The 11,975-nt window shown below is 35.0% G+C and overlaps 1 protein-coding gene across 1 annotated transcript in view; it reads left to right on the forward strand.

Moving 5' to 3' along the window:
- The window catches only part of LOC141288164 (GDNF family receptor alpha-4-like), a 34,493-nt gene extending 23,707 nt beyond the window's left edge, over positions 1 to 10,786 (forward strand). The window contains exons 7-8 of the mRNA XM_073820264.1: positions 5,674 to 5,834; positions 9,361 to 10,786. Of these exons, the coding sequence (XP_073676365.1) occupies positions 5,674 to 5,834; positions 9,361 to 9,498 (299 nt within the window). The 3' untranslated portion in view covers positions 9,499 to 10,786. The remainder of the gene's footprint in view (positions 1 to 5,673; positions 5,835 to 9,360) is intronic.
- The last annotated feature ends 1,189 nt before the right edge of the window (positions 10,787 to 11,975 follow it).

Below are 11,975 nucleotides of genomic sequence, written 5' to 3' on the forward strand. Positions count from 1 at the left end.
TTCAGAATGAGGAGATTTATCAAATTATATGCATATTGTGTGGATGTGTGAAACAACACACGATTACAGAGCCATAAAACTCGTTAGCGCCAACTAGTGGCCGATGTCCTTCAAAATTGGTACAGACCTTTAGAGCAATGAGTCGAACACACCCACCAATTTTCGTTCCGATCAGCCTCCATTAACCTGGTCAAATAGGTGCTCAAACTTCATTGACTGATGGCGGCCATGTTTTTTGAGATACGACAATGTCCTCATAGACACTTGTGCCACGTTGGACCAAGACACTGCATACCAATTTTCAAGCCAATCAAATTTTTTTTTATTTGACCAAAGATAGAGCTTATACACATGTCTACCAAGTTTGATGAAGATATCTCATTCCGTTCAAGAGTTCTAGCTATATTTAGCAATTGGCTAACATTAGCATAGAACGTTTTGGCTTTCCAATCCGACCATGAGTCGAAATTTCAACTTTTTTGTGATAATTATTGATATTCAGCACTGGTTTGGTTACGATTGGGCGAAAAACCTAGGACTAGTTTGCAAAAGTAGGTTTCGGATAAAAGTTCATTTTTCAAAAATCTTTACAATTACAATAGGGTTTCAGCACTACGTGCTCGAACACTTAATTAACTGCGTTTTCGCTTGAAACAAGCAAAACAATCTGCCAATGCGGTAAGAAAAATAATCGTGTTTTCTGTTTGAAAAAAGATTTTTCTGCTTACCCCATTTTAAGTTAACTTAAACTTGTTTTTTTTTCCGGAAAACAAGAAAATAATTTTTACTCGTATAGAAAATCCTTCTTAATTTAAGAATATTTAGATATTTTGGCTGGAAACAAATCTAAGTTGTTGTTTTTTTTTGCAGTTAATCCAATAATCGCAGAAAGCTTTGTGGTTTGTGTCTTCTGAACCAAAGAAACAAAGTCTCAGCTTTTAAATCCTGTTCATTTCAGAAAAATGTCAAGTAAATGTCAAGACAGATGTCAAAGTTTAGTTGGGAGAGTTTTTGTTTTTTTTTTCCTTAAAAAATAAAATATCAATATCAGTATCTGCTGACATCTTTCTAAATAATCAGATATTGCTTTTGGCTGAGAGATTTAGTGTTGGTACATTTCGATTTATCATAGTCAAAAGTTTCTGAAACTTAATTTCAGAGATGATGCATCAAAACAGCACATGCAGATTTGCAATTGAAGGCCACAGCGTTTGGCAAGGAAAGGGAAATGCATTTAAAGCGTGCAGGCGTTTTCTAAACAGGCGATGCTGACATAAATATAATTACTTTCAGCTGCCCATAAACACTTTTATAGTGCTTTAAAGTAGAAGTTTGTATTAAAGTTGAATGTCCTTCACAGCAGCACAGAACAGTGTGAAATCTCCTCTCGCTATTCACTGCACCATTAGTCATACGTTCTCTGTTTTACTGTATGTCACATCAAGCTAGCGTTCACCGCCGCTGCACTGAAGACCAAACAGTCAGCCTGCCTCTCTCAAATGACAGAACATTTCAGAAATCACCTCATCTGTCTCTCAGCGCTCGCGTCCTGATTCTCCATTTAAGCAGAACCAGGACATACTTTTTGAAAAGCATTTGAAGAGTGTCACTCTTCAGGATTGTGTGCCTGTGGTTTGTGTTAGGATATATATTTAGTAACAGGGTTTATCTATGCAGGACTATAATAAGAATTGTAAAATAGAATTATAATAATTATTTTATATCGTTTATCTAACCCTTAATACCAATCTTGAAACTTTTGTGTCCCTGACGTAAGAGATTTCCTAAGAACATATTTTCTTTTTCTTATATTAACATCTAATGTTTTTTCCCAAACACCTTTAAATCTTAAGATATGAAAATCCTTGTTTAAAAATAATTAGATTTTTAATAAATAGTTTAAATAAATAATTTCAGGATGACTGGCATAAACCGTTTTAATGTTTATTGTGCAAAAATGATTTGTTTTTGCTGTTCTTTGGATCACATAAAAGCAGGCTTGGTGAGCAGACGAGACTTCTTTAAAAAACATTAAAAACCTTACTGTGGAAAACTTTCGATTAGTAGTGTCTGTCTGTCTGTGTGTGTGTGTGTATATATATATATATATATATATATACATACATACATACATACAGTCGTGGCCAAAAGTTTTGAGAATTACATAAATATTGGAAATTGGAAAAGTTGCTGCTTAAGTTTTTATAATAGCAATTCACATATACTCCAGAATGTTATGAAGAGTGATCAGATGAATTGCATAGTCCTTCTTTGCCATGAAAATTAACTTAATCCCGAAAAAAACTTTCCACTGCATTGTTAAGAAGGCTTCAGGGCGTCCAAGAAAGTCCAGCAAGCACCAGGATGGTCTCCTAAAGAGGATTGAGCTGCGGGATCGGAGTGCCACCAGTGCAGAGCTTGCTCAGGAATGGCAGCAGGCAGGTGTGAGCGCATCTGAACACACAGTGAGGCCAAGACTTTTGGAAGATGGCCTGGTATCAAGAAGGGCAGCAAAGAAGCCACTTCTCTCCAAAAAAAAAAAAAAAACCAGGGACAGATTCATCTTCTGCAAAAAGTATGGCGAATGGACTGCTGAGGACTGGGGCAAAGTCATATTCTCCGATGAAGCCTCTTTCCGATTGTTTGGAGCATCTGGAAAAAGGCTTGTCCGGAGAAGAAAAGGTGAGCGCTACCATCAGTCCTGTGTCATGCCAACAGTAAAGCATCCTGAGACCATTCATGTGTGGGGTTGCTTCTCATCCAAGGGAGTGGGCTCACTCACAATTTTGCTCTAAAACACAGCCATGAATAAAGAATGGTACCAAAACACCCTCCAACAGCAACTTCTTCCAACAATCCAACAACAGTTTGGTGAAGAACAATGCATTTTCCAGCACGATGGAGCACCGTGCCATAAGGCAAAAGTGATAACTAAGTGGCTCGGGGACCAAAACGTTGATATTTTGGGTCCATGGCCTGGAAACTCCCCAGATCATAATCCCATTGAGAACTTGTGGTCAATCCTCAAGAGGCGGGTGGACAAACAAAAACCCACTAATTCTGACAAACTCCAAGAAGTGATTATGAAAGAATGGGTTGCTATCAGTCAGGATTTGGCCCAGAAGTTGATTGAGAGCATGCCCAGTCCAATTGCAGAGGTCCTGAAAAAGAAGGGCCAACACTGCAAATACTGACTCTTTGCATAAATGTCATGTAATTGTCGATAAAAGCCTTTGAAACGTATGAAGTGCTTGTAATTATATTTCAGTACATCACAGAAACAACTGAAACAAAGATCTAAAAGCAGTTTAGCAGCGAACTTCGTGAAAACTAATATTTGTGTCATTCTCAAAACTTTTGGCCACGACTGTATATATATATACAAAGCTGAATTTTTAGCATCATTTTTGGAACCTATGATCCATTTTTAAGGATTCTTTGATCAATAAAAGGTTAAAAAGAGAAGCATTTATTTAAAATAGAAAGGTTTTTTAACAATATACACTACTGTTCAAAAGTTTGGGGTCAGTTAAATTTTTTAAAAGAAATTAATACTTTTATTCACCAAGGATGTGTTAAATTAATAAAAAGTAATAGCATAGATTTACACTGTTAGAAAAGATTTATATTTTGAATAAATGCAGTTCTTTTTAACTTGTTATTCATCAAAGAATCCTGATAAAAAGTATCACAGGTTCCAAAAAATATTTGATAATTCTAATAATAAATCAGCATATTAGAATGATTTCTGAAGGATCATGTGACACTTAAGACTGGAGTAACAGCTGATGAAAATTCAGCTTTGCATCACAGGAATAAATTATATTTTAACGTATATTCAAATAAAAACCATTATTTTATATTGTAATAACATTTTGCAATATTACTGTTTTTTTCTGTATTTTTGATCACATAAACTTTACTTACTTAAGTCTTACTGATCCCAAACGTATACTTATAATTAATAATAAAATTAATAATAAATAAAATAAATGTTTCTAGTATCATTTCCACCACTGATTAAAATATGATTTAGTGGAAGTGATACTTTTGTTTCATATAAGACGTATATTCAAATAAAAAACATTATTTTATATGTTGTAATAACATTTTGCAATATTACTGTTTTTTTTCTGTATTTTTGATCAAATAAACTTGACTTACTTAAGTCTTACTGATCCCAAACGTATACTTATAATTAATAATAAAATTAATAATAAATAAAATAAATGTTTCTAGTATCATTTCCACCACTGATTAAAATACGATTTAGTGGAAGTAATATTTTTGTTTCATATAAGACAGAAATAAATTCAGCTAGTGACAGTGTTGTTTTCGTCAGAGATGACGATGACGAAATCATTTCGTTGACGCCACTTTTTTTCATAACGATAATGAGACGATGACGACATAAAAATGGCTCGTTGATGACTAAAACATGACGAGACGTGTGTGAGTTTTCGTTGACGAGACGAGAATAGACGAAAATGTTAGTGGGTGGTCCGTCAGACGTTTAAAATGCATGACATTTCTGCTTATTGTGCATGCCAATCAAAACCGAAAAAGTATCTGCCGCTATGGCAAGCCGTTTTAGCATTAAATACTCTTTGCCATACTAGTATGGCAAGCCGTTTTAGCATTCTATCCTTGTTTGGTTACGCTCAACACGTCACATTGTTGTCACTCAGACAGACGATTAACCATGATGGCGGCAGTTTGCACACAGGGTGGTCGCAAACGGAGAGAGGACCTATGGGTGCATTTCAAATATATGTCTTTTATGTCTAAAACCATTCCTTCATTATTGTAATTATTGGTGAAAATAGTCGATCCGGAAGCTCAAATTGTGTTGAACTATAGATCTGCTATTTTCACAACTTATAAGTGACACTACCAAACAGCAAAATACTTACTGACCTACATTAATTTGTTAAAAGACTTTTCCCCCTTTTTTTGACTAAAACTAGACTAAAATCTTTTTGACTTTTCGTCGACTAAAATTGGACTAAAACTATCACATTTAGAAGTGACTAAAATTTGACTAAAACTAATAAGCATTTTAGTCCAAAAGACTAAGACTAAATCTAAGATGGTTGTCAAAAACAACACTGGTTAGTGAAAAATGTGACAGTTTTTCTGTATTTAGATCTTCTGCCGCCGTTTACCATCTGACATCGAGTAGGCCGAAGACGTTTGAGAATGTAAAGAGCTATCTGAAGTGCAAAGCTTGTTCTGAGCCGCAAGCATAAATGAATCTCTGATTGATATCCAGCCCCCTCTCAGTCACACTCCTCCAGTGCCGTTCCTGAAGGTCCTTATGTATTATATATATCGCGATTCATCAATACGGCCGACTCCGTGGCAATATTCTGCTCGGTCCTGTTCAAACAGAGATCTCTTACATGGAGTAACTCCTCAGACAGCCAAGTGGCAGCTCTCGGAGTGAGCGATGTGAGCGGATGAGAGTGATGTTTGGTCAAGCCACTCATCTGTGAGTTAATGAGAGGATGTGGAGAGGCAGGTGCAGCCGCAAGGCCTGAGCGGAATACTGAGCGCTGGAAAGCGCCGTGCCGCTCGCTGCTGAATTCAAAATAAGCGTCTGATAACGCGAGCGCTTGCGAATGGAAATGATGTGTGTCTGAGCTGTGGACGTCTTGTCTGTTGTGTGAACAGGGAACGCTCTCCTGACGTTTGGGAATGGAATGGACTTCACGCCCACTCCCACCCGACTGCAGCGGTTAAGCCCTGTGACGGACAGAGGGCCGCGGCGGACGACTGTGTTTGTCACCATGGAGACTGAACAGAACGCTCTGAGCCCAGCCAAACCCACACAGGTGAGGGTTAGAGATGGGCAGCGCTTCGGTTATGGGTTTATAACTGCCTTGATTGTAGTGTGGCTCCAGAGGAACTGGCTTTACACAATAAAGAGCCATTTCATCTGTGCTGCTGTGAGATTGCAAAATTGGGCCGATTTCTCTAGAGCTGTATAAAATGGTAAATGGGGAGTCTCTTGCGGCAAAACCAGGGCCGCATGTTTAATTCAACTAAAATTGCACTTCGATGGAATAAAAATATGTGGTGCATGTTTCAGAGTCAAGTGCAGCACTGTGTTCTTTCAGTGTTGGGGGTATACACTGCAAACAATGCTTTTCTAGCTTAGATTTTTTTGTCTTGTTTCCAGCCAAAATATAAAAAATTCTTAAATCAAGAAGCATTTTCTAGACGAGTAAAAATTATTGTCTTGTATTCAGAAAAAAAAGTCAAAATTAAGTGCGTTTTTGCTTAAAACAAGCAAAATAATCTGCCAATGGGGTAAGCAAAATAATCTTGTTTTGTCTGTTTGAAATAATATATAAGATTATTTTGCTTGTTTTAAGCAAAAACTCACTTAATTTTGACTTGTTTTTTCTGAAAACAAGAAAATGATTTTTACTCATCTAGAAAATCCTTCTTGATTTAAGAATTTGTAGATATTATGTCTGGAAACGAGACAAAAAAACTAAGCTAGAAACACATTTTTTACAGTGTTACTAGTAACGTGAGTTACAGTTGCAATCAAAATTATTAAGCCCCTTTGACCTTCAAGACAGTTTGCTGCGGAGAACAAAATTTGCTAACACTTTAGAATACGGGTACGTCATTAATAAATAACGACACAGGAACAAATGACTAATGCACTAGTAACAGTCAAGTAAATACTATTAACTAACAAGACTTAAAAGTGGTAGTTCACTATTAGCTAATCAGTAACTATTTATTTATTTCTCCCAGAGAACTACTAAGAACTACTATATACATGTTTATAATTAATGTAAATAATGCTAAATGTATAATTAGTCCTAAAGTGAAGATCATGGTAATGCACTAGTAATGATTCGGGTACTACCAAATCCGTCAGAAGGGATTACTAATTATTTGGATCCGTATTCTAAAGTGAAGATTATGATAACTCTCTAGTAATGACTGAAATCATTGTAAGCTTTTGAGGTACTGTATATGTAAGGTTTTGGATAGTAATGACTCAAGTGTTACTACATCCTTCTAAAGGAATTACTAATTATTTGGATCTGTATTCTAAAGTGAAGATCAAGATAACTCCCTAGTAATGACTAAAGTCATTAAAATTGAGTTTTTTGTAAGGTTCTGGATAGTAATACTTCCGATGGCTTTAGTAACACTTAAGTCGTTACTAGTGGGTTACCATGATCTTCACTTTAGAATACGGATCCAAATAATTAGTAATTCCTTTAGAAGGATGTAGTAAAACTTGAGTTATTATTATCCAAAACCTTACATGTGCCTCAAAAGCTTCCAATGATTTCAGTAATTACTAGGGAGTTATCACAATCTTCACTTTAGAATACGAATCCAAATAATTAGTAATCCCTTCTTGAGTCATTACTAGTGGGTTGCCATGATTTTTACTGTAGAATTAAGTATACATTTTGCATCATTTACATTAATTATGAACCTGTAGTTCTTATTAATTCTCTGGGAGATATGAAAAAAATACTAGTTACTGATTAGCTATTAGTGAACTGCCACTTTCAACTGAGCACTATTACTTACTGATTCGTTTATCAGAATTTCTTGTTAGTTAATAGTTACTATAATGTTAGTAGTGCATTAGTCATTTGTTCCTGTGTAGTTATTCAATATTGATGGAACCGTATTCTAAAGTGTTACCCTAAATGGAATGAAATCAATTAAACAAATAGAATCCATCCAAGAGCAAAAAAAAAAAAACTCATCTTGAAATTCGTGTCTCCTTATTTGGAGACACAACAAACAAATTTGGGAGTGCCGGGATTATTATTAATAAAACTCAGATTGCATTCGTCTTAGTTATATAAGTTATATACAACTAGGATGCATGGAGGGTGAGTAAATAATATGCTACAGTAGTGTTGGTCCTATCGTCAGCCTGCGAGATTGCTGAAACATGATATTATCATTTGGTCTCATTTTAAAGAAGACCCTTGCCGGATTATTTTTGAAGTTAACAAATTTAAACCAAAAAAGTTATAGAGGTTTAAGTTTATGAAAAGGATTATTGAGCAATTATAAAACATTTTGAATTGGATTGATAGAAAATCAAAGCCATAAATCTAAGTTGATATCTCAAAAAATGAGCTTAAAGTAAGATTTTATTTGGGTGCAAATACCAAACTTTTCCCATTAGATTACTGGTGAACACATATCCCAGAACAGTTTAATTTCTCTCTCTCAAACATTACAGCTGTGCACACACAAACACACAAAACATGTATTTAGGATACACATAGAAACATCCATACCCACATACCTTCACAATTATAGCTGCATAATTTATCCAATTGACTCTATAATTTGCATAAGCAGAAAACGGGAATAAAGCGAGTATTTGCTTTATATGCCAAACTTGAAAAAAATGGTACAATCTAGACTAAATGTGAACATGCATAAATTTTTCTTACAGATTCAGTATTTCTCAAAATAAATAAAAACAGGTAAATCAAACCTGCAATGATTACATATGTAAAATAATTAGGGCTGGGACACGATTAATCGCGATTAATCGCATCCAAAATAAAAGTTTATGTTAACATACTAAATGTGTGTTTACTGTGTATATTTATTATGTATATATAAATACACACACAAACATGTATATTAAAGAAAACTGAAAATAAAAATTAAATTAAAATAAATAAAATATTTATAATTCTATATATAATCTAAATTAAATACAAATATAACTATCCACACATATAAGTATTTTTTAAAGTCTATACATGTATGTGTGTGTATTTATATATACATAATAAATATACACAGTAAACACACATTTAGTATGTTAACATAAACTTTTATTTTGGATGCGATTAATCGCGATTAATCGTGTCCCAGCCCTAAAAATAATACAATAACCAATGTCTCTGCTGATCTTTGATGATCCAATTCAACCATACTAATAATCAAAATAACTTTAGATAAACTTACATTTGTGCTTTATTCTTTTTTATGCTAAATAGCGTTGAACTTTCTTCTCCTGCATTCTACTGTACAGACGTGACTTGACTTTTCCTTCAGTTGAGATGTATTCATTTCACTTGTGGTGTAATAGGGGCTTTTACATTTGCCAAAAATAACGCCTTTTTATTAAAAACAAACAATCAAGCCCTGCCCAGATTTAAAAAGTAACGCTAAATAAATGCATTGCTGTTCTAAAAAACCTGATGACCCTGGTGTGTACATGACCATACTCACCTGAAACTTTAACCTATTGTTTTGTTTTCTGGGGGGGAAATGCAAATATAGTCTGACTTGCGATTCTTATTCAAAGCCAAACTGGTAACTCTTTCTCTTCTCGTGTTTTAGGACTCGAAGGTGAGACTTTGGTCTGACTCCACCGCGTCCTTCGACACGCAGCAGAACTCGGCTCGTGCGCTTGCAGCGGCGTCGCTACCTGTCTGGATTTGTATGTTTCTTAGCTTCTTGCTCCGCTGTGATCAGTAAACAGACTCAAGACTCTCAGGACATCTATTCTGACAGGCCCTTGATTTTGGACCAACTGGAAACTATTCAGCTCCAGAGCTGGAGAACATTGAAGTCATCGTGTTATCTCTGTTTCTGTGGAAGCGCCAGTCAAACCGACAGAATCTGAATTTGCAAGGCACTTTTGTAGAAATGAATGTGGTTAGGCAAACACAAAGACCAGTGGAAAACCCACCTGTACATATGTGCATAGCGTCACACAGAGTCAATATGAAACTGTGCTGTTCATTGAGAGTTTCGGTGTAAAATCATATTTTTTGTGGGGATGGGGAGGCCAATTCAAAAGCAAAAGACTAAAAGTTTCTAAAGCCCAAATAAGCTTCTAGCACTCCAAAATCAATCCCTGATGAAATATGGAGAGAAATGAAGCTTTTTCTTCTTTCTTTTATTGTTCCTCATGCATCAGTTCAACCAAATGAAGATCCCCTTGAGGTAAACGGGGATTTAATATCATTCTGTTCAACTTGACTGAAGAGAAGACATAGGCTATTTCTGATCAATAATAGAATGGTAATATCTTTGGGTGGAAGTAAACAGCGCTTCTCCCAAAGCTCATCGTGTGCTATTGAGGCTACTTCAACTAACCAATTTTGGAGACTCAACATTGCTGCGGCGTCGCCACAGCCGATTTCCTGCCCGATACTGTGTCTTTATGTATAATACGGTGTGTTTATGAGGAGTCCCGGTGGTTACAATCATGAATATGAGGGCTGGCGTGGTTGGGAATGGGGTCGGAGAGGTGTTTCCCGCTCCAGACGCTGCTAGGAAAGCCCTTGGTATTTTTAAAGGAAGGCTGGGAATCTCATTATGGAACATTCTTTGGTTCATCATATGGCACTAATAAAAGATGCTGGTTCATTTAAAGCCCATCGCTGTTTCTTTGTGGCTCAGAAGCTTTGAACAAACTGCCACAAAAATGTGGAAAAGTTAGTCAGGTGAAACTCCACATGCCGTGTGTCTTTGTCAAAAACATGCTTGGGGCCAAAAGTGTGGAGAAACGGTTATTCATCGAGAGGAGAGAAGCTATAGAGATTCCACAGATAGTTTATGGGCAGGTAAATCAAGTGAACTGTGGCAGGGGGATTATTTGGATCTCAGGAAGGGAAGAACATTTCGTCAAAACCTGACCGTGCTAAAGCCATTAATTCCACTAAGATATATATATATATATATATATATTTTGGAGAACACTATTTTTTTTTTCTTCTGGACTGCAAAAAATATGTTACTACCTGTATCTTATGTGATATTTGACAGAGGTATATAAAAAGTACAAAATAATGAAAGTTAAAATAAAATGTAATGTTAATTCATAACATTAATTATATGTATGTGTGTGTTTGTATGTATATAGGTGACCTTGGACCACAAAACCAGTCATAAGGGTCAAATGTTTTGAAATTGAGATTTATACATAAGCTTGCATTGATGTATGGTTTGTTAGGATAGGACAGAGATACAACTGTTTGAAAACAAACAAACAAACAAAAAACAACGAAATATTGAGAAAATCAACTTTAAAGTTATCCAATTACAAAATATCTTAATGGAGCATGATCTTTACTTAATATCCTAATGATATATATATATTGTATATTGTATAATTTTATAAAAATGTAGAATAATTTAAACTTTTTTTAATTTTTAATTGATTATTATTTTAGTACATATATATGTACTAAAATAATAAATAATCAATTAAAAATTATAAAAGTGATAATAAATATTATAATAAATAAATGTTAAATATTAACATTTAATCTTTAAAAAAAATTATAAAAATAAAACAAACAAACAAAAGAAAGCATTTTTAGCATAATATGCATAATCTAAAAAGAAATGTGTTTCAAATGAATGCTGGAGATGCAGTCTGGCAAATTTTATTATGAATTTATATGATTCAGGAATAATGTGAGAGAATTTGCATTAATAATGCTTTTTTTTTGTGAACTGACAGTGTGAAGCTTTAAGTATTTTTCTGAGTACATCAGGTACAATCTTAACCCATAACCTAGTGTTTTTTTTAGCTATTATGATGTCAGTTCATGTCTTGTTGGTTTTGGTCAATATATACAGGGAAAGATAGGCTGAAGCGGATTTTGAGTGAAATAACTCTGAAAGTCAGTCAGCCGCTTTTATCGCGGTCTGTTTCCCAATTACGCAGGACATCAAGATCCTCAGACGCACATGAAGAAATGCTGCAGCCCGTCTTGGCCCTGTGCCCTGTTATAATGCAGCTTTTCCATTCCAATCCTATTTAACACATTGATTAGATTCCAGACACCGATATGGATTTCTTAAATAAAAAGGCCCATATTCAAGCAAAAAATTAGCTTTTTCTCCCTAGCTCATGTTCCAGTTTATTACAAATTAGTCGACCATGCATTCACTTGTTCATTCTTAGTTCTACACTGCAAAAAATGCTTTTCTGACTTATG

Source organism: Garra rufa, chromosome 16, assembly GCF_049309525.1.
Source record: "Garra rufa chromosome 16, GarRuf1.0, whole genome shotgun sequence".
Lineage (NCBI taxonomy): Eukaryota > Metazoa > Chordata > Actinopteri > Cypriniformes > Cyprinidae > Garra > Garra rufa.